The sequence below is a fragment of the Lissotriton vulgaris genome, chromosome 2_1 (genome assembly GCF_964263255.1).
Source record: "Lissotriton vulgaris chromosome 2_1, aLisVul1.2, whole genome shotgun sequence".
NCBI lineage: Eukaryota > Metazoa > Chordata > Amphibia > Caudata > Salamandridae > Lissotriton > Lissotriton vulgaris.
This window is the reverse complement of record NC_141687.1, coordinates 504,201,357-504,225,513: the sequence shown is the minus strand read 5'-3', so window position 1 is coordinate 504,225,513 and position 24,157 is coordinate 504,201,357. Positions and strand designations below refer to the sequence as shown.

The window sequence follows — 24,157 nt, the reverse complement described above, 5'->3', positions numbered from 1 at the left end:
AATTCATTTTCTCTGCCTTCTGACGTGGTGGACGTTAATTTGTCCGCCAGACGTCTCTCCACTAAGTCTGTATATTCCTATAGGTGGTCCAAATTTGTTCATTGGTGTGGGGAGAAGTCTATTGACCCTTTGGGGGTTTGTTTATCCAACATCCTTCAATTTGCTCTACCTCTAGGGTTTTGCTGTGGCTACTGTGAAGGGCTATTTATTGGCTTTGTCGGCGTTTCTTTGCTTGCCAGACCAGCCGTCTTTGTTTAAATCGCTCATTGTGTTACGATTCATTAAGGGCCTTACCAGCAAATATCTGCCCACTCCATTTATTGTGCCTCAATGGGACTTGAATCTGGTCTTAACCTACTTGATGGGTTCTCCCTTCGAGCCCTTACACAAGTGTCCCTTGAGACTATTGTCTTTTAAAACTGTATTTCTTGTTGCTATTACCTTGGCGAGGAGGGTAAGTGAGCTTCAAGCTCTAAGTTCAAAACCCACATTCTTGACTATTCATGCTGATAGAATGGTTCTCTGGACCAGGGCTGCTTTTCTGCATAAGGTGGTAACTCCCTTCCATGTGGGGAAGTCCATTACCCTTCCTTCCTTCTATCCTCCCCCTCATGCTTCCAAGGAGGAGGAGTGGCTTCACCGTTTAGACCCTAAGAGGGCAGTGAGTTTTTATCTCAATAGGACTACAGACTGTTGTGTGGATGACCAGCACTTCGTGGGTTTTGCTGGCTGCAGGAAAGGCAAAGCGTTGCACAAGCGCACACTTTCCAGATGGATTGTCTTGTGCATCAAGATTTGTTACTCTTTGGCCGGTAAGGAACCTACAGACGGTTTAAGAGCTCATTCTACCAGGGAAAATCTTCTACATCTTCCTTATCTAGAGTTGTTACTGTTGAGGACATTTGTAGAGGACTTTTTGGTAAAGAATGGTGGACACCCTCCTCCGATATTGGGCACTGCCGTGGGACTCTATTCACAAGGTGAGGAATCCACTGGCAGATGTATCCATCAGAAGAACAAGTTACTTACCTTCGGTAATGCTTTTTCTGGTGGATACAGTATCTGCCTGTGGATTCCTCACTGACCCACCCGCCTCCCCGTTGTCCACCCTTGTATACCTGCAATGCTGTTATTTTATAACGGTTGTTTTCAAAGAAAATGTTTAATTCTTTTTGCATTTACACTTTGTGTGTTGGTTTGAATACTGTGTACTGTGTATACTGTGTATTTTTGTGTCGGTCTGTCCGTGTGCCTCGAAAGCACGGATAAAAAGGCCGTAACTGACGTCATCACGCCGACGAGGCTCTTTTATGGCTCCAGTGATGTCAGCGGAGTCGCGAGCGGTGCCATGGTTCTGTGATGTCGTCCTCGTCGGCGTGGAGAGCTACGAAAATGTTTCTAATGCTGCTGGTGCAGGGGACATTCACAGGGTGAGGAATCCACAGGTAGATCCTGTATCCACCAGAAAAAGCGTTACCGAAGGAAAGTAACTTGTTCGTCAGGTGTTTCACAGTATTTCCAGGAGAAAGAGAGGGTTTTTTTTTTACCTTTCAGTCATGTCTAACGCTACCAAAGGCTGTCAACAGGTTACTCTGTCTAGCCACAAGGGTGTCCCACAAATAAATGGACTGAAAAAAACACATTTTGTTCTTGGGCTGAAACAAAGTATATACAGAGAGCTACTCTACCATTCACGGAAGAACAATAAAATGATGAATTAATTGATCTAATTAATGATTAATAGGCACTGCTCTGTTTAGAATTCCCTAACTATCATTCGATTCCATTGTTTTTGCCGACTTTGCCAATAGAGAGAAGCCCCTATCATACGCAAATCAGTCTGGGCCATACCCCTGTAGAGGCAGGGCAGCATCTAACAGCCTGGGTTCAAAGATCTTGGTGTACAATCCTTCGGCAACCAAGTGGTTAGTTTGCAGTTGTGTGAACACAAACTTGAGAGAGTGTTTGTGAATCAGAATACGGACAGCAGTTTCTGAGATGTGTATTGTGATTGGTCATGCAGATTAATGCATGTGGTCATTATGCGCTCCCTTCTCATCATGCATACTGTGTGATGTTTACCACAGTGGTACCCAGCATTCTGACTCTGATGTTGTACAAGTCTTGACCTCTCATGGGGCACAGTACTTTACTCATGCATGATGGTCCCTTTAGGTGTGATACTATGCAATGGACTTGGTTTATAAATATTGATGTGGTGGGTGACAGCCCTGGGTATCTGGACGGGGGTCTTCAGTGCTGAGCCAATTGATTCTTCGTTTGGCAAATCTTTTATGGCTGTTCAGTGCTGTGACTTCTTTGCATTATGGAAGACCATATGAGCACAGGTTTTCTAAATTCCTTGCTTGGGGTAGCAAACTATGGGCCAGATGTAGGAAGGGTATTACCGGTCGGTAACAGCCGAAATCGGTCATTACCGACCTGTAATAGGCTTTTGTGATGTAGGGGGGCAATTTACAGATTCGGTAAATACCGAATCGGTATTTACCGAATCATCATTTACGGATTCGGTATTTACAGAATCGGTATATGACATGTAGGAAGCACTTTAAACAGTGCTCATGTGCTTTAAGGATTTGTTATTTACCACCAACTATTAGTTGGTGGTAAATAAGGAATACCTTTGACAATGCAAATCAATGCATTGTGCCATGTGGCAGTCAGACATACATGCCCTTAGGGCATGTATGTGTGCAACATGTGCACACAAGCACTATTCAGGGGTGCAACAGGGTGTCAATGTGACACCCTGCCACCCTTGAAGCTTTCCCTATTTTACCGAATCGGTATTTACCAATTCGGTAATTGACATTCATTCCTATTCCAGGCCCATAGAAATGAATGGCAATTACCGAATCGGTAAATACCGAATCTTAACGATTCGGTCATTTTTACCAATTTTTTTATCTACATTGCATTTACCTATTCGAAAATACCAAATCGGTAAAATTCTGTATTTTCGAATCGATAAATTTCAATTACCTACATCTAGCCCTAGATGCTGCAAACCAAGATCTTGGTGCAGTAAGTATCAGAGATTAAGATGTATGTCCATCTAAGGAACTTCCTGTTTTTGCCCTGAATCAGTCAAAGAATTAGGAAACTGACACCACGTTGGGAACACCTGGCTTTCGTTTTCCTGCATCCCTCGTTGGAATAGTTGAATTGGCATTGAGTGTCACTGGTACGTCTTACTTTCAATACCTGCAGATAATGGATGACCAGCAAGTGCGGTAGCTCTGTCCTTCACTCAGGCACATTATCACTGAGTTACTTTGGGAATGTCCCGACTGATCTCTGTAAATATTGAAGATTTCATTTTTTTTTAAAGGTGTTTATTTATTTATTTAGAGAGTTTATATAGCGCGAACGTTAACGTTGGGTATCAGAGCGCTTCACAGATACATATACATGGTGTAGAGATATAATTTGCATAACATTGCCATACAGTGAGTGAGGTAGGTAAGTATAGAGCTATATAGTAAACATTTCCCTGAGAAGAGGTAGGTAGGTATAGTCTAAGGTATAGAGCTATATAGTAAACAGATACATATACATATAATTCGTATAACATTACCATATAGTGAGTGAGGTAGGTAAGTACAGCGATATGTAGTGAACATTTCCCTTGACAAGAGGTAGGTTGGGTATAAGTCAAAGTATAAAGCTATATAGTAAACATTTCCCGCTGATAAGAGGTAGGTTAAGTATAAGTCTATAAGGAACCTATCCTAGCATATGTACAATGGATTCGTAAGAGTAGTCCTTTCTATATACTTTCAGACTGCGTCTGCCAGGTTACTCTACTAGTCTACTATATCTGTATGTTATATTCCTGTACACATGATCAGCATTGTCTTTTATCTGTGTATTCTTCATCCCGGTTCTGGGGAAATAAAGCACCTCAAGCGTGTCCCGTCTAAATAGAGGCTTTCTCTTTTTTCCATTCAAAGTTCAGATTTGACGCATTTAGTACGTGGTGGCTGTGAGGTTCCTTCTTGGTTATGTAAGGAACCTACTCATTAGGAAGATCTTTCTTTCCCTTTTGAATGCTGTCGTGTTTGTGATTTTTCTGATATTTGGAGGGTGTGAGTCCCATATTCTGGGGGCTGCCCCTGAGAAAGCTCTGTCGTATGTTTTCTTTTTCCGGAAGATGGGTGGTTTCAGCATCATCAAATTGGCGCTCCTTACTGGTCTGCTTCCTCCCGACAGCTCAATCTTCTGGGCCAGGTATCTTGGTGTTTTGCAGTGTAGGGCTTTATGGGTGACACATGCCATTTTGAATTGGATTCTGGCTTTGTATGGCAGCCAATTTAATGCTTTTAGATGTGGGGAGATGTGGTCGAATTTCCTCGATCCGGTAATGAGCCTTGCTGCTGCATTGAGGCATGCTTTCAGTGGTGCCGTGGAAATTTTTGGTAGGCCTGCTAAGGTTGTACATCCGTATTCAATCCTTGAGATTACTAATGATTGTATTGCCAGTTTGATGTCTGCTGATGAGATGAATGGAAAGATATTGTAATTGAAGATGGGATTGGAGAATTCAAAATGACGTGCACCAAGGGTTTGCTTGAGATTTTCAGCCCTCCGAATGTGTCCCATAATATATGTTCATTATTTTTCAATATGTTTATTTCAACCTGGACCTACAACTGCGCCAAGTCAAGCGCAATTAAGAGTGTTCAGACTAAATTGAATGAGTAAATGTGGGACTCGACCGTTTAATGCTTGCCTTTCTTTTATTTCTGTTGCTGTGCAGGTGACCTTGCTGAATTTTATGATCACGTCCGAGGGGATGCAAGATCAACTGTTAGGGTATGTCGTTGCCAGAGAGAGGCCGGATCTCGAGGAAGAAAAGCAGTCTTTAATCCTGCAAGGCGCTCAGAACAAGAGGTACAGCACACAAGGCCTGTCTGTGTCTTTGGCGCACTAATGTGTGCGGTGAATAGGATTTTGTGTTTTTAGTTTAAATCTTATGCAGTATGTAACAGGAGTAAACGGCTTAAAGTAAGTTTGCTGATGCAAACATAAGTAATTGGCGTGTGTAATCTTATGGGAAGCCTATCACGTGAAACAGCCTTTGCCTGCTGTGGAGACCCCTTTGATGTATAAAAGGATTATCCTGACTTTAAATGGAGAGGAAACTTCTTACATTGAAAATAATTAACCTGGAAGGTGGTGTGTGGGATGATTGTTCAACTATTCCATTTTCAAATAGAAAGATTACATTTTATCTAAAGCACGTTTACACGTGTGTTTAGAACAATATATGAATGTAATAAGTATAGAAATTGAAATATGTTATTTTTCAATAATATATACATACTTTCAGTTCTGCAATTACAGAAGTGCTCCAGGGTGGTAGAAGTTTCTCGATTGTGGTCTTGAAAAGCCTTGTTGCTGTTCCTTCCTCCCCTCACACGTTAATCATATATTTCACAAGTCGGTACTGGAGGACATGGAGCAGGCGTGTAACATCTTTCTAACAGTCAATGGATTTTTCTCGTTTTCCCCTTGTGGGAGGAACTCCCGGGGCCACTAGTACTTTAGTGAGGGAAAGGTCTCCTTCTTGCTCAGAGATCACAAAAGAAAAGGAATGCAACCCGGTAAAAAAAAAAAAAAAGACACGTATTGACACACATACAGAAATGAGTTTCCACGTCCAGTTGTATTTTTTTCTGGAAAACACGTCCGAAGACTGTAAAAAAGGCAACAGTGTCTCTATGGGCTCCACACTTTTGTGGCTGAAATGAGTCTCCCGCGCTCGAAAATGACAAACGAAAGGACCCGAAGAATGCGAGTCGGGAGCTATTGAGCGATTTAAATCTATTTTGGTGTAGAAGTGACGCTTAAATATGAAGTATGCTGTCATGTCTGGTCAGTGCCATGCCTCCTTTTCTGCCCTGGGATAAACATAGCGCCTCCTGACCTTATGATAGTATGCAAATGCAATTTAATGATTCAGCTGATGCTAGAATACTTCAAAAGAAAAGATAGAATTATCCATTTCAAACAACATTATCAAAGATGCTTAGCATTTCCACCTCTATTGTGTGTGAGGGAGGGAGAGTGAAGTTTATAAAGAGAGGGCACGTGCAATGTGTACTCTAAGTTGTCTTACCCAGAATTCTCATTTAAGTGGTCTAGGTAGTGATCTCTCGTGCCACCTTCTGGGGGTGTCCTGCTGATAACATGTCTCTCCTGGCCTTAGAAAGGTCCATAGTGGTAACTCTTTCACATCCAGAAGTGTGCAGTAAATGTTTACTAGCAGCACTTGTATTGTAGTATTTTGTAACATTTGCATAGATTGCCTTTATTACTATGCTAAAGCGCTTGCCCACACAGATGGCATGCTGCCAGGCGTGGCGTGTGTGGTGGAAAGGCTGTTGTCGTTGGGTTTCAGCCTCATTCGGAGGGCTATCCATGCCATGTGTGATGCGATGAATGTGGTACGAGGCGATGTTTGGTGATGTGATGGATGAGGAAGTTTGTGAGAGACATGCACTTTTTAGATTGTGATTAGCTCTTCAGGCCCATTCATTGTGTTTGTGATTTTTCCCTTATGTTCAGTCAGCTTTCCTCTAATGCTGAGTAGCTGTCACTCTGCCCTGTCGACTCACCCAGTATTAACGTTCATCATTTTCAATGTTAAAGCATTTAATTGTTTGTGAATTGCTATCTTATATTTAGTTAATTTTTATGTCTGTCATAGCTGCCAAGTGGCCCGACTCATGGAATGTTTAATCTCCTATATGTAATAGTAAAATAAGACTACAAGTCACAGTAACTATAGTACAGGGATTGGTGGAGTACCTGGCAACATTTATTTTTACTGTTTGAGCACTTTCCTTCAACTAGACACTGGCCATTTTAGGTCATTTGTTTCAATCTGGAAACTTCTTGTGACTATTTGAGGTGATGTGATAAAGTTGCTGGCTAAAATAGCCTTAATATAGTACCAGCCCTTAGCCCACGCACTAAAGGTTCTGGTGGCTAAAAATGAACACTGCCAGAATGTGTCCATTGCTCTGAGAATTGCTATGATCTCAGCAGTGTCATAGACATAAATAGGGAATACGTCCGTTTCAGCCTATCAGGTTCACCCGACATTCAAATGTTGGTGCAATGTGATGGTTCTGTGGAAATATGGTAGCTCATTTCCACTAAGGGATTAGCTTCTGATTCCTTTGTGTAGTTAGCGGTTCAGTAGTCCTCCTTCAGCTTTACATTGAGAAGCTATGTGCTCTACTCACAGATAACAGTATAAAGATTCACCAATATGCTGATGATAGACAACTCTGCGTAAAAGTATCCTCTTCAGGCATCAAGTGCCTCAAACACTACTTGCATATCATCAAGACCTAAATATCTTGCACCCACCTGAAGCTTACCGCAAGAACTTGCCAAAAAAAATAAACAAGATACAATACAAATTCAGAGGGTGATGAGACACGCATGGGCTCAACTGTGATGGTTGGGGCCTTTTACTCCTGATGTCACAAGGCCCAACTTACTGTGGATTCTGAGCAACTGGGCCGAGTACTACCCTTTCTGTACTTGACTCTCAGTGGTGCTATGGTTGAGCAGTCCATTGGTCCTTTTGGGCGGGGGGTGGGGGGGGGGGGGGGGGGGGGGGGGACTGTGGAAACAGTTTAATGAACACAACTCATAATTCATATAGCGCACCACAATGTCAATACATCAATATCCAGTCAAATACTTATTTACATATTAAAAAGCAGTATTATTCTTCTAATTCTGCACACTCAAAGAAGTAATAACACAATCATCTTATGGTCAAGGCTCTAGTGTTTCAACTGCAAATCTGTTTCACCAGCTTTTCCTACCGTGGTTAGTGGTTTTCCCCATTCACTGGTGGTTGCTACCAGTGAATGCTCACTAGTAGACATTACTCAAGAGCCCACTCTGACTCTTAAAAAGCAGACAAAAGTGTCTTTGGTGCCACAGCGCCTACAGTAGGGAGACTCCCGGGGCCCTGTAGGCCCATATCAAACCTTACCCGCTCCAGGTGAGTGGAAGCTAAGTGTTCAGTGTCTCAGCGGGTGCCCCAACTGCGGGCCCACACGGTGCTCCAGTCCTGCTTGGTCGAGTCTGGCTGCATGTGAGCAGCACAGGATCTCCGTGAGCTTGCACAGCCAGCTCCAGCAGCGATCAGAAGTGCTCATGTGCTTCCTTCTCCAAGGTAAGTTCAGCGCTCCCCACGTGGATTCTAGCACTCCCCATCTGGTGCCAGTGAGCTCAAAGCACTCACGGCATCCTCCTCCATCCAGGGGGCAGGTCAGGGGCAATTTTATGATGCTTAATTTTTACCCAAGGGTTGCACTTCAGTTCAAGGTTGGTGTCCAGAGCTCCAAAAGTTAATTTGTACCAGCAGACCCTTCTTACACACGAGGTTGCCACACCACCTTCACACAAAGAGTCGGCCCTTCCTGCGCAGCAGTCCACCTCACGATGACCCCTCCTGGCATACGGGGCCGCTATTATGTCCGGCAATTGTCTCAGGACTTGGCAGTTTTCACATCCCTCCGGGCATACGGGGTCGCTGCAATGGTGCAGTATGGACTTCATGCTCTATACACAGCACTTTGATCTTGACTATCTTAAGGGCGACCTTCTCCTGACGAATATATGACGAAATCCCGCAATCCAAAATCCCGCATACCATGACTCCGCATTTATTACAACGCGGAGCCATTACTCCGCAATACTATCACTCCTCAAACTTTTACCCCGCATATAACTTTACCACGCATGTCTTTACAACGCAATTGTAGGATTTTCCAATTTTTTCTCAAAATTTGATTTATCTGTTTGGATTCTTGACTGTAATTCAAGATTAGTCTGATTGGTTCTCCTTCTGTAGAAGTTGTATCTTGTTTCTTTTTGAAGCAATCTGATCTTGTTGCTCGATTTGCCTTCTCCCAACATTTTTGTACAATATGATTGTTGTATTTCCTCTTTTGGAACCGTTTAATCGAGTTCTTGCTTTGTTTATGCCACTCAGTCTCTTCGTTGCGAATTCTCCTTAAGCAAAGGAATTCCCCATAAGGGATGCTTGATATTAGTGACTGTTGATGGAAGCTCGTTGCTTCTAGGGTCGCGTTGGTTGCTGTACCTTTCCAATGGAGTGTAGTTTCTATGTGATTATTGTTTACATATACCTCCGTGTCCAAGAAGATAGCTCTGGTTTGGTTTATGGTGTAGGTGAATTTTATGCCTGGTGTGCTGTTGTTCAGTATTGTAAAGTATTCCAGAAATTTTTCTTCTCCACCATTCCACACTATAAAGAGGTCATCAATGAACCTTTTCCAGGTTATAATGTGTTGAGTGTAGGTTTGGTACTTTTCATCCCATGCTGTTGTCTCCTCCCACCATCCTATTGCTGTACAGGCATAGTTAGGGCTAAATGAGAAGCCCATCGCGGCACCATTTATTTGTCTATATAACAGATCGCCGAAAATGAAGATGTTATTTGTGAGTAAGTTCTTTATCATCTCCATTAGCATGTCATTGTGGCTTTGATAATGGATGTTCCGTTCTTTTAGGAAATATTTGCACGCGTTCAGGCCCATATCATTGTCAATGTTAGTGTACAAAGAGATCACATCCATGGTGATCATGAGGAAGTTGGGTTGCCAAGTCAGTTGTTCTAAGATACAGAGGAAATCCGTTGTATCCTTTATGTAGGATTTTAGTAATTTCACCTGGGGACTTAAATAGAAATCAATGAAGTTTGACAAAGGTTCGAGTAAAGATCCATTTGCTGACACGATTGGTCTCCCTGGTGGTTTCGTGGGGTTTTTATGTATTTTTGGTAGAAAATACAAAGTTGCCGTTTTTGGGAAGTCAACTGTCAGGTGCAGGACTCCATGCTCGCACAGAACAAACATCTGAGGCAGCCTCTGACGCAGATCATCATAGCATTCATTATACTAAAACGGACCTCCTTACTATTGGTAAGAACAGTTTTCAAATCTGCCTCCACACCATAGACCCTGACTTGCTGCCCGCATATTGCAATATATGTAACATGTCACTTCCTACATTAAATAATACCGCTGAACCAATAGCTAAACTGAAGATGACACTGTTAAACTGCAGATCCATGATAAAGCATAAATCGGAAATCCACGACTTATTAAAAAACAACGACTTTGACGCAATGTTTCTTACTGAAACATGGTTAGAAGAATCATCCTCCCCCGACATTTTAGAAGCTATACCAGCCAACTACTGTCTTCTTAGAATCGACAGGTACAAACAACGAGGTGGGGGACTTGCACTCATTTGTAAAAAAGAGTTAGAGTGCACTCTAAATACTAAAACCATCATTAACAGTGAATGCAGTGTTTTTTCCATAAAACTAGATGCATTTAATACGATAACAGCTTTACTTATTTATCAACCCCCTGGATCTTCGGGTCCTTTTTGTGATCAACTTATAGAAGCAACGACCCAGCTGGCAATAAGACATAAAAACCTTATGATCTTAGGTGATCTGAATCTTCATTTTGAAGATATTAATGCAAAAGAAGCACAAACACTAAAGACCGCACTCAACTCATTGGGCTTAAAATTATTGTCCACTAATCCCACCCACCAACAAGGACACCTTCTAGACCCAATATTTGCTAGTTGGGTTGGAATCGACATTTTCCCCCCTATTCCGTTAATATGGTCTGACCATTATATGATAAACTTTGAAATACCAAATAGTCTCACTATGCATGCACCTTCCAAAACCATTTTCATAAACGCCGTAATTGGAAAAACTATACCCCGGACCGTTTTAAAAGCCCATTAGATGAACAACCTCTTGTCATGGGGCAATCCTTACAAGAGGCATGGAATAATTACGAACTTTAGCAAAGTAAGGCATTGGACAAAATAGCACCATGGACCACCAAACCTCCTGTCAGAAGAAGGAAATCAGAGCCGTGGTTCTCTGAAAAACTCCAACTTGCTAAAGCTCAATGCAAATCAGTGGAGCGCAAATGGAGAAAAAGCTATACACCTGAACTTAAGAAAAATTATACAACTAAGCTTAAAGAATATCATAAATTGATAAGAGAAGAGAAGAGTGCTTTCTTTAAAAACAGAATTGAGGAGGCAAACAATCCCAGGAAGGAAATGTTCTGCATCTATAAAGAACTAACAAATTCCTCACGCCTAGATACCCAAGACACGTATTCCTCAGAAATATGCGAACAAATAGCAGATTATTTTGTAGAAAAAGTAGAGAAAATCCATTCTACTTTCACTAAATCTACTAATTTGATTAATACTAATGTACCTATTAAAGCTCCTTCTACACATAATCTCACACTTAATAAGTTTATTACACCTGACAGAAAGGATCTACTTAAGATCATAAATGGAATACATTCAGGATCCCCCAATGATGTGTGCCCGCAGAAAAAGAGTAAGGACATTATGGAAAACAGACTTATTAATCACATCAGCCATATGATTACTTTATCCTTTCAGGAGTGTATGGTTCCAGAGGCTTGGAAAATAGCCCAAGTAATACCTTTAAAGAAAAAAACGAATATTCCCATTTCTCAGCTCCAAAACCTTAGACCAATCTCCCTTCTCCTGTACTGTGCCAAAATTATTGAAAAAAATAGTTAATAAACAACTTATGGCATTTTTGGAGGGAGAAACATTACTCCATCCATCCCAATCGGGATTTAGACCAGGTTATTCCACCGAATCCGCAGTCCTGTACTCCACAGAATACATCCGTAAGATGGTGGACGAGGGCGAGACGGCAGCGTTGGTCATGCTTGACCTTAGTGCAGCATTTGACACCATGCTGCACTCCACGCTGTTGTCTCGCCTCTCGGATTTAGGTGTGACAGGATCTGCTCTTGCCTGGATGGAATCCTTCCTTGCTAATAGATCGTTCCAGCTGTATTGCCCACCCTTTAAGTCATATCCTCGCAGCGTGAACCATGGGGTTCCACAGGGCTCCAGTTTGAGCCCTACTTTATTCAACATCTGCATGGAACCCCTGGCACACGTTGTAGAGAATTTTGGGGTGGGCATTGTCAGCTATGCTGACGATACTCAATTAATGTTCAAATTAACACCGGACAGTAAGGACTATGCCGCCAACTTCTCCAACTGTTTGGCGGCTGTAGCCACCTGGATGGACAACAATTGTCTCCGTTTAAATGGTCATTCAATAACAAGAGGAGCTTAGAGGGAATATTACGGGTATTAATGGGAAAGGCCCTCCACTCATCAAATACAATCAAAAAGATTCCCAAAACCCGGGACTAGTGTTAGTAATTATCTAGCAGGCATGCGACTATGATCAGCCCAAATTCTCAAAAGTAAAATTTGGGAAGAACACCCGATATAATTTCTATATTAAGGTGTTTGTTGTCTCTAATGCCTTACCGTCCTAAAACAGACATTTTAGTCTGTCGTTATCACTGATTGTGGGGGGTTCGTAATTTTTCAACTCGGCGCAACCAAAAGTGTCAGCCCTGTTTAGGACCATACACAGACCCACACATGTACCAAAATAATAAGGGAAAAAATGTGTGGCGGAGAGGAAGGCACCTCACGGGCGAACACCCTCGGGGCAATCTGGTCAGATGTTTACCAGAGACTTGGCCCCTTTCTCATCATAGGCGACCGTTCCTATTCCAGAATTTTGGTGAATAAGTGAAAAGAAAAGAAAGAAAGTGCATATCAAGGAGATTTAGAGCGTGGCTCCTTGGACAAACAAAACAGAGTGAAGGATAAAATCAACAACCACACCACTTAAACAACTTTTATTCATGAATTGGGTGTGTGAAGTTGAAATAAAAAGGAGGGTAGCTTAAAGTTGCATACCACTACCTGTGACCAACATGTTTCACTGCCCAGAAACCTTTATGGCAGATTCATCAGGGTCAATACTCTGTTACTGCACCCCCTTCCAACATCTTTTAAACAGGAAGCTGCCGAGTTGAAAAAATAAAATAAAAAAACTAAAATCACGACCAGTTCATAATCTAGACCACCCAAATGTTTGTACTTTTCATAGCAAAAAATATTCAATGTTAGATTATGTTTCCAAATTAATTTACCCTTATTCAGCTATGCTCCCTCGTACCAGCTGAACACAGGGTACTCCGCCTGAACAGTCGGTTGTCACATCAACCTGTAGGGTATTTATATGTAGTTAATATCATGAGTATACGTTGGCCAGCTCTCAGAAATGCCATTTTATGCGTGGGCTGCAAACCAATTGGAACAATTGCGTCACCCCAATGCATGTATATATATACCCCAGCAAGAGCATCAACAGAGAATGGTGGAAAACCTCTCTATTTTGCCACGTCAATACATGTTGTCTGACTAAATGGTGGCATTCAATGGTAACTGTGTCAAAAATGACCGACTACATATGTTTTATTTATAACAAAAAAATTTTAGTAGTATGTATAGAGTTAACCGTGGAGATGTTCACATATCATACATATTTTTTATTTTTTATGTTTTATGGCCAAGTGTTAAACAATCTATGCATGACAACCTCATTGCTGCTACTGGGCCAGTCATACCTAATTCAGAGACTATGCATTCATAACCTGCGGGGGGGAAGATGACAAACTAGCTAACCGGCTACCAGGCTAGCTATCAGCGTGTAACTGGCATCCTCACAACCCGGAAAGGAGTTATGACAAATAAGGCAAAATATTCATGCCGATCTTAAGTTACCTCCTCGGTGCATGAAACCGATATTCATAAATCGGGCTGGCAGCGGCGCCCGTGACCCAGAGCCCTCTCCTTACCGGACAAAAGAGGAACTTGGGCGTTGTATCATCCCAGGAACACCAAGCGGGAGCCGAAGTGCACAATTTAAACCTCCCAGCAAGGTAATCCCGCGTCGCGCACCACCATCACGTGATCGGCGGTTACCCCTGTCACGTGATGCGGGCTACACAGGGTGCAATGCTTCACTCACCGAACACGGGCGCCATTACAGAATGGCTAAATCAACCGGAATGGGTGGATTAAAGTGAATAGAAGTTATCGAGAAGCCTTCTCGAAAAAAACTTGATTGAGGAATGTAATAAAATCAAAGGGAAACTCACTTAACCCTCCTCATATATACCGATATTCTAGCCCTCATACATCGATTCCTCTGGGCTGTGTACATGCTCATAAGAGTGAAGGGGAATCCATAACTAATGTTGGCGCCATTACAGAGTGGTGAAAACATTACGAAATAACCCACCTCATATATATCAGTATTCAGGCCTCATACATCGATTCCTCTGAACTGTGTACATGCTCATAAGAGTGAAAGGAAATACATAGCTAATGTGGGCGCCATTGCAGAGTGGTGAGGACATTACGAGATTGTGTCTAAATAGTCTGAAGACACAGAAAAAATAATTATACACTTGACATTCGATTGGGGTAAAACACTAAGAATGAAGCATTTTATGTATATGTATATAGAATGTAGCGCAGGTGTATTGCTAATATCCAGTAATGATGGCAGATTGTGCAGCCCCAGAGCAATCGTTTTACAGTACTGTCAACCACACTGGCTATAGGGAGCCAAATCGGATAGCAGAGCATTGTAGGTGGTTAACCAGTTATTTAACCTTGTTCCACTCTATAATCTCATTAAGGCTCTGCTTGTCACTGCTCTCTCTGAAAATCCATTTTGCTTCCTTTGTAATCAGGATTGACTCAACGTTAGTAGGATTTCCCTTTACAGTTTCCAACACTGTCCATGTGAAGCTGTGTTTTTCTTTATAACAGTGTTGGACTAATTTGGTGGTCAACTTCCCAGCCCCGTTTAAATGGTGACAAGACAGAGGTCCTGGTGGTAGGGAAGGAAACCTCCATATGGTCTCGCGCATGGTGGCCTAGTGAACTGGGAGAACTACCCAGTCCTGTTAAATCGGTAAGAAACCTAGGGATCATGCTAGACTCGGATCTTTCTGGCAAATCCCAAGTTAATAAAACTACAGGAATATGCTTCGGCACACTAAAGGTTCTTCGAAAAATTATTGACCTTATTCCCACCAAAGCTAGAAAAGTATTAGTCCATGCTCTCATAACTCCCCACTTGGACTACGGAAATGCTCTCCTGATAGGTCTCAATCAGAAAGGCCTGCACCAGCTACAATGTATTCAAAATGCAGCTGCTCGAATGGGGCTAGGCCTTTCGAGAAGAACATCTACTAAAGCAGCCTTAACCAAGTTACATTGGCTTCCTGTCAAGGAAAGAATTAGATTCAAAAGCCTCTGCTATGCCCACCGAATAGCTCATAAAAAAGGCCCCATCTACCTCAGAAGCCTTCTGACCATCCATTGTCCGTTAAGAGACTTAAGATCATCAGGAATGATGCAATTCAAACTCCCTCGCATTACGAGAGCCAAAATGGGAGGTAAATCCTTCCGTTTTTTGGCCACTAAATATTGGAACGCCCTTCCACTTCCACTTCGGATGGAACCTTCCGAAACACTATTTAGGGCCAAATTGAAAACTTTTCTATTCCCTGAATAATTGCTGTCTTTACTCCCTCAGATTTCATCTCCCTCAGTTTATGATTTGTAAGCAGTTAGCGCGGGGACACACAGTTTTGTGCAGCCAGGCGCTTTATAAATGTTTTTATTATTATTATTATTAGGTATTTCCTTTCATCTGAGTCAATTAGTTCTTTAGTTTCCCATTGGTATAGTTTTTTATCCAATTCTCTTTTTATGTTATCCAGTGGGTTTGTTTTTAACCCTTCATAGTACAGGCGGTTGTTTAATTGTTCCATAGCTTCTGCAGTGTATAGGTCTCTATCCCATAACACTATGTTCCCGCCCTTATATGCTGATTTTATTTCAAAGCTTTGGTCATTTTTTAGGGAGGTTAAAGCTTCTCTTTCATTCTTTGACAAGTTGTCTCTACCCTTCATTTTAGTGATTTTATATAAATCATGGATAACTGCCTCCTGAAACATATCTATTTTGTTTCCCGGTGTTAGTTAGGGATAAAATTTGGATTTGGCCTTTAAATTGCTCATTCCTGCCCCTAATTGGGGTATTGCAGTGCTTAGGTTGATTTCTTGACCTTCTTCCGCATTTAGGTTCAATACAGTCAGGTATGCCTGAGACTCCTTCGCTTGTAAGGTAGATGTGGTTTAGGTTGTATTTTTGGTATTTTAGGTTTCTTTTCTCTTTCCGCAAAGAATTTGGCTAGTTTGATTTTTCGAATATATAAATACATATCTATTCTTGTTTGTGCCATGTCCATACGTTGAGTCGGGCAAAAGTTTATTCCTTTCTTTAGGAGTGAAGTTTCTGCTTCTGTAATTTGTCTCCCTGAAAGGTTGATTATCTGTAATTCCTCATTTATTTCCCCTTCTTCTGTTTCATTAGTCTGGTCTCTGCTCCCACTTTTTCGTTTGTAGTGGTTTCGCCTGCGGCTCCTCCTTGTTGGGGTTTGTAAATTTGGGTTGCCAAGCTCTCCCCCTTCCTCTTGCTCGGCCACGTGTATTTCTTTGCGCCCCATGGTGTTGTTCCCATTGTCGTTGTGTTAGAACTAGACGCATGTCCCCTAAAAAAGCCCTTTGTATTGGATCTAGATTGGAATCATCCTCGCTGTGTTCGGCTGATGTTAAGGACGCCATGCTTGATGATGAACTGGCTATATTTGTCTTTGGCAGTTTGAAGGGGTCGTATTTTCGGGCAAAAGTGAATATTCGCCCTTGCGCATAGTCGTTGGCATCTCTCTCGAATTTTGTTTGTTTTCTAATCCTTACTTCTTCTTCATGTTTTTCAATTTGTTTGTTTAAATCATCTTTGAATTTTGTCATTTCCGGGTTAAGTTTCAGAGTTTCTAGTTCTTTTTCCAATGCTCGTAGTTGTTCCTTTATTTTTTCAAGGGCAATCTCTATGTGTTTCACAAGTATTTTTATCAGTCCTAAGGAGGAGTTTAATGTGTGTTCTCCCCATTCTTGAAGCAAATCATTTGTTGCGTCCTGTTGGCTGGGCATTAGAAGTATACGTAGACCCCGCGGGACCCTTTCCACTTTCAAATATTTTTGTAAGGAGATTAGTTTCCATGATTTATTTATTTATTTTTTGTTTAGTTTTTCCCATGAGCGGAGTTTCTCCTTCGTGTCATTTTTTCCTTGTTCTTTATTGCTTTCCGCAGGTTTATTGGTGTCACTCTTTTCAAACATTGTAACAATGTGTTCTTTCCTTTTTGCATCCCGTTTATCCATATTGTAACTCTCTTTTGATTGATTCCCCTTCTCTTGGATATTCAGTGTTAATTAATCCTTTTTTGTCTTTCTTTCAAAAAACGATTCCGTTAGGATATCTCTCTTGTACGCAGGTAGTACCAAAGAAATCCATTCGTCCAATCCTCACTCGGATTATTATTGCAAGTTCAATTATTTACATGTGGGTACTGTTCCGCGTTTCAAAAAGAGTTTTTATGCCAAATTAAACGTTTTTCACAATATTGTGCTTAATCTGTTAGTAGATTGAACAGTTTCACCCAGATTCGTTCAGCCGGCGTACTTCACGGTCATACACTCTTGCCTTGGAATCATCCCTCCGCGGTAGGTGAGAGACCGCTTCCTTCCGTCTGCCGTTCGATGCTGGGGTCGTTCACACCAAATTGTTATCAATCACCGGTGAGCACCTCGGGAAGTCAATATCATCTACCGTATGGCTCCCTTCCTCTCCCGTCAGGCGCTGCTGCTTATGGACGTGTTGCTCCTGCAGTTGAGCCCAACTGCTGTCAATCTCAGCAAAAGTTCCCCGCTTCGGGGGAAGTTTGGAGTCGCAAATAACCAGAATCGTCAATCCACTGTGATAAAGGTTCTTATTTTATTTCTTAATCCATGGGGTATCAAAACAGATCAACCAACGCGTTTCGACAGCGTCCGCTGTCTTGATCACAGTCAGTTTGTGTGGGTGTGCTCACAAGTTTTAAAGATCCAACAACCATTGCAGGAAAACATGGTCACTCCCACTAATGGGCGTGTTCAAAACAACACAACAATCACAAGATGTAATGTGTGAGCGATAAGGATTCTGGGTGATGTCGTTTTTACATAACAGGATGTTTACAAATAAACATTGGAAATCGATGGAAACCCATTTGAAAACCTTATCGTATTTATCAATTCATATTGTTTTGTGGTTTTGAATTAGATCTGAATGTCTGATTAAATTTGCGGAGAGTGCCGCCCTCCAGTGGGCAAGAACTTATCGATTCATAACTTAATTCAGATCATGATGTGAGGAATGTGAGCATAGATTATCAAAAGTGAGGAAATGTGAGAAGGGATTTAAAGTAAATTATAAGTGATGTGATTTATATGTCAAACGGGATGGTATGCAGGAAACATGATATTTACAAATTCTCACTTCAGTCCTCAGAGGTGTATGTACAATTCTTCTGATTGATTCAGGCCATACGGAGTCATTGTTCTGAAATTCAATATATGCCTGGACTCTTTACGTTGTAAAAGTTTTTCGTTGGGGCCACCCCTGTCTGATAAAGTCATTGTTTCCAGGCCCCAGAAACGCAATTTTTTCCAGTCTCCATCATGGTTGGCCTCCATGTGTTTCGCAACGGCATTGCCCCTGTCCTTGTGTACTGTTGCAGGTACATGTTCCAGAATGCGTTTTTTTAACTCACAGATGGTGCTGCCAATATATCTCAATTTGCATGGGCATTCGATCATGTATATGGTGTATTTACTATTGCATGTTATGCATTCTTTAATTTGCCAAGTCTTTTTATTGAGCATAGTTATTTCTGTTGTTGGTTTGGCAATGTCACACACCTTGCAATTATAACATTTTATGAAGCCTTTTGTTTGTAACCATTGTTTCTTTTTTGTAGTTTTTTGGAAATGACTGTGAACTAATTGATCCTGTAAGTTTTTAGCTCTTCTGTATGTGATTACTGGATGTTTGCCCATTTTTTTGCCTATAGTTGGATCTAATTGTAGGATTTTCCAATTTTTTCTCAAAATTTGATTTATCTGTTTGGATTCTTGACTGTAATTCAAGATTAGTCTGACCCTAGAAGCAACGAGCTTCCATCAACAGTCACTAATATCAAGCATCCCTTATGGGGAATTCCTTCGCTTAAGGAGAATTTGCAGCGAAGAGACTGAGTGGCATAAACAAAGCAAGAACTCGATTAAACGGTTCCAAAAGAGGAAATACAACAATCATATTGTACAAAGACACACATCCATCCATCATAGAGTCACCACTGATGTGCAAAGCAGCCCTCTACGTCTAACCGATGTAGGCCAAGGGTGACTTAAGCATACAGAATGGAAACTTAACAAAAGTGAGTTAGCCTGTAGGCCTCACTCCAGTAACACAGGGTAAAAAGGATCTGCCTACCCCTACTGATCACTTTACTGTATGCTGCCACCACTGCACTCATGCAAAGTCGCGCCAACGTTGATGACGTCACAGAGGCACGGCATCGCGCGCGATGCCGCTGACGTCACCGACTCCATAATAGGCCCACGCCGGCGTGATGACATCCGATCCCTTTTTTCCACGTCGTCGACGCTAACGGTTTTCGAGGGATCCTCTGTAGCTGTTGGTAACTTTGTTATTGTTTGTTCTTTTTGGTGTGTAAGCATGGGCGGAAAATCCGTTCTGCTCGCTTTTCGGTAAATTCGCAATCCGCGAGATTCGCGAATTTCCCGCACAATCCGCAAGCGAAACGGATTGGGTCAAAAGTGCAAGCTGACTTTTGTAACTCTTTTAGAATGACGCCGGCAAGCTGCCAGAGCCATTCTAAAATAGTTACAAAAGTCAGCTTCAACGGGAAGCTCTAATAGATAAAGTAAAGCAGGTGCTCGAGTTGAAGCTCAAATTCAGTTACACAATCATTAATCACCCCAAACTTGGGGTGATTAATGATTGTGTAACTTATTTTGACCACCAACTCGAGCACCTGCTTTACTTTATGTATTAGTGCTTCCTGATGAAGCTCTTTGTAGCTATTTTAGAATGGCGCTGGCAGCTTGCCGGCGCCATTCTAAGTAGGGCTGAGGGCAGAAGGGCACAAAAGTGGGACAGAGGGCAGAAGGGGACAGAAATGAGTGGGGCAGAGGGCAGAAGGGCACAGAAACGAGTGGTACAGAGGGTAGAAGGGCATAAAAAACGAAAGGGTGGCAGTGATTAACCAGGCAAAAAAAAAAACCCCGCGAACACGCAGAGCGCCCCGCGAACACCCGCAAACACGCAAAGCGCCCCGCGAACACGCAAAAATAAAAAAAATCCGCAAATTCGCACGAACTCGCGAATTTTGCAGATCGTGAATTCGCAAAATTCGCCCATGCTTACTTCTTGCTTCTTATCTCCTGTCTTATCTCCTGTCGAGATGTCTACGAAGAGGACTGGATTCAAGCCATGCGGAGAATGCGGCAAGATGATGTCGATTACGGATACGCATGAGTGCTGTGTTTGGTGTTTGAGTTCGGACCATGACGTCAAAGAATGTTCTTCTTGTAGGAAGATGAATCCCAAGGCACTTCGTGAGAGGGAGGCTAAGCTCCTTGTTGCCAAGTTGAAGAACAAGAAGGATAGAAAGAGATCGAGGTCACAGACTCGTCGGTCTAGGTCGAGGTCTTGATCGAGGTCGCATTCGAGGTCGTCTTCGGCTCATGCTTCAAGGTCAAAAAAGAAGCACAAGAAGAAAAGTCATGAGTCTCGTCATCACTCTGGGAAGGACTCAGGCCTGAGACCGAAGTGGCAGGTAAAGTTGCTTCGCAAGGATGTGGTGACTCCAACTCCAGAGGTTCAAGTCTACGAGGGTGAGGCTTCACCTGCGGATTCGGCTGTTCATTCACCAAAGCTGTTATCAAATCCGTCTCCGGCTCCATCTCATTCACCTGTCCAGGAGGGTGAAGAAGAAGAAGAAGAAGAAGATGGAGGAGAAGAGGATGCTCCGTTGCCTGCGGGTTCATCGACCCCGGTGCACCGGCCTGAGGTAGAGGTGGAAGTCGAGAAGACTCCGCTCCCTCGAGAGCAGCCTGTGAGCTCTTACCCAGCTTTTCCGGCCCCAGGTCAGGACACTACTCAATTCCTGAATGCTATGTATGAAGTGTATTCCAGGGCTACCGGTATGCACCGGTTGGTCCCACAGGTCAATTGGCATACAATCTGGGTATTCCTCAGACTTATGCCATTCATGCTGGCTCCGACGCTGCCTTGGCATTTCTCGGCGCAGCCGAAGCCTTCGATGCCAAAGCCTTCGACGCCAAGACCATCGACGCCTTCGACGCTGATGCCGAATCCGATCCGACCTCGTGTTCAGCGGTCTGGTCCTCCGGCTTCGAGTTCGACGCCGGCTCCAGCTCCGACGAAGTCGATTCCGGATCCGTTGATATCTTTCCTGAAGGAGAGGTCGAGGCGTAAGGCCCAGAGGCTTCTGGAAGAGCGGAGGTACCGTGATACAGACATAGAAGAAGGTGTGCTGCAGGATTCGGAGGATGCTTTTGATGATCTAGGAGAAGCTAGTGGCCTTGAGCTGTCTCTTGTTTGGGAATTGGCCTCTGTTTCTGACGCCCCATCTAAGGATGTGACATTTTATCATGTAATTATAAGGAAGGCTGCAGATTTGTTGAATATAACACTGCCTACTGCAGAGTATAAGTCCAACTTACTATCAGAGGTCCTTCGTTCACCTTCCTCTGTTGTCGAGCCTATGCTCCCTTTCAATGATGCTTTGGCGGAGCCTTTATCTGAGGTTTGGAAGAGACCACTTACAGCTCCTGCTGGTTCGAGGGCTGTTGCGAGAAGGTACAGGGTGGCGCCTGGTGAGCTGGTCTTTTTATCTACGCACCCTTTACCAGAGAGCTTGGTAGTGCAGGCTGCCTCCTCGAAAAAATCTGCGGACGCTTTTCCACAGGTTCTTGGGGATAAGGAATCGAAGAAGCAGGACCAGGCTGCAAAAAAAGTCTTTTCCTCAGCAAGTATGGCGCTCAAATCAACAAATGCTACTTGTCTTATGGGACGCTATATCCATGCATTGATGGATTCAGTCAAACAGCTGGCTCCAAAGCTTCCTGAGGAGGTTAGGGAGGTCTTTCAAGAGGTGATAGCTGACACTCAGGCTGCCGCTAGGCAGGTCATTCAGAGTGGGCTGGACACTGCTGACTCGGTGGCTAGAGTGATGGGATCTTCAGTGGCCACAGGAGAGCTGCATGGCTAGAGTCCTACGAATTCTCTGCGGATGTTCAGGCTGCCTTGATGGATTTGCCCTTTTATGGGTCAGGTTTATTTGGAAAAAAGGCTGACGCTGCTTTAGAAAGGTTTAAGGACAGCAGAGCGACTGCAAGATCTTTGGGTCTACAGTCCAGGGGCACTGTGGGGAAAAAGATTCAGAGGTTTTGGCACTTACAAACAATCGCAACAGCAGCCGCAGCAGCAGCAACATTTGCTGTACAAGTTATACAGGGGCAGGCAAAGAGCTCGTCCTAGAGGTCATCAAGCTTCCTCCTCCTCTTCCTCTGCCACTACCCACCCCCCTCCCACAGCATCAAAGCAGCCCTAGATCCACCATTCCGGATCATGCGGGTCCTGTAGGGGGTCGGCTTACCTACTTTTTACGGGATTGGGAATCGGTTACGTCAGATCTTTGGGTTCTCAATCACGTGGAAAATGGGTATGCTCTTCCCTTTTGGGAATTTCCCCCAAAATACCTTAATTGCTCGGAAGACCACCTATTGCTTCTGCAGGAGGAAGTCCTGGCACTGTTGAGAAAAGGTGCGATAGAGGGGGTTCCAGAGCAGGAAAGGGGTCAGGGATACTACTCCTGGTATTTCCTGATCCCCAAGAAGGATGGCAGACTTCGTCCAATCCTGGATCTCAGGATCATGAACCTTTAACTGAAGCAGGAGAAGTTCAAGATGCTCACCCTTGCGCAGGTTCTTCGAGCGCTGCAGGAAGAAGACTGGATGGTGTTGATCGACTTTTTACGGTGGGATCACAGCATTACCAGTTTGTGGTCCTTCCGTTTGGTCTTACTACTGCGCCTCAAGTCTTCACCAAGGTGATGGCTGTGGTGGCGGCACATCTCAGAAGATCAGGGATTCCAGTATTCCCTTATCTGGATGATTGGCTGATCAAGGCAGAATCTCCAGAGAAAGTGCTCCATCATCTGCAAGACACAACTCAGTTGTTGTACAGGTTGGGTTTTTCGATAAATGTACCCAAATCTCACCTGGTGCCCTCCCAGCGCAACCTGTTCATTGGTGCAGTGCTGGATACGACTGTATGTCGGGCATTCCCTCCTCCTCAACGGATTCGCGACATAGAGGAAATGATTCCTTTATTTCACAATGGAGCGGTCGTTCCAGTCTTGAAGGTCCTTCGTCTGCTCGGTCTGATGGCTTCCTGCATTCTGCTGGTCAACCATGCATGCTGGCATATGAGGGCACTCCAGTGGTGCCTCCGCAGGCAGTGGTATCAACACAACGGAGATCTCAGGGAGTCGATCAGGATCTCCAGAGAAACTGCAGCGGATCTGTCCTGATGGAGCGCGGAGGGCAATCTGTCTCAAGGAAAGCCCTTCCATCTACCTCCATCGGTGGCCACGGTGATAACGGATACATCCACTCTAGGGTGGGGTGCTCATCTGGGGGATCTGGAGATCAAGGGTCTTTGGTCTCCAGAGGAAAGGTTGCTTCACATCAACCTTTTGGAGTTGTGGGCAATACGTCTAGCACTCAAGGCCTTCCTCCCTTCCCTTCGCGGTTGGTCGGTTCAGGTCCTGATGGACAACACCACCGTGATGTGGTATGTCAACAAGCAGGGAGGAGTAGGGTCGCAGTGTCTCTCCAGAGAGGCTCTGCGTCTCTCGTCCTGGGTTCAGGATCATCAGATTTGTCTGATGGCAAATCATCTGGCTGGAGTTCTAAACGTGCATGCAGACAGTCTCAGTCAGCAGTTCTCAGCCAACCACGAGTGGAGGCTTCATCCAGAGGTAGTTTGTCACGTCTTTCGGACGTGGGGAACTCCTCGGGTGGACCTGTTCGCCACTCACGAGAATGCTCACTGCCCGTCATTCTGCAGTCTCCAGTTTCCGATGCAGTGAGCCTTGGGAGGCGCGTTT

At 43.5% G+C, this 24,157-nt stretch overlaps 1 protein-coding gene across 1 annotated transcript in view; it reads left to right on the top strand.

Moving 5' to 3' along the window:
• The window catches only part of DNAH7 (dynein axonemal heavy chain 7), a 1,812,153-nt gene that overhangs the window by 1,248,707 nt on the left and 539,289 nt on the right, over positions 1-24,157 (top strand). The window contains exon 49 of the mRNA XM_086955398.1: positions 4,781-4,914. Within this exon, the coding sequence (XP_086811524.1) occupies positions 4,781-4,914 (134 nt within the window). The remainder of the gene's footprint in view (positions 1-4,780; positions 4,915-24,157) is intronic.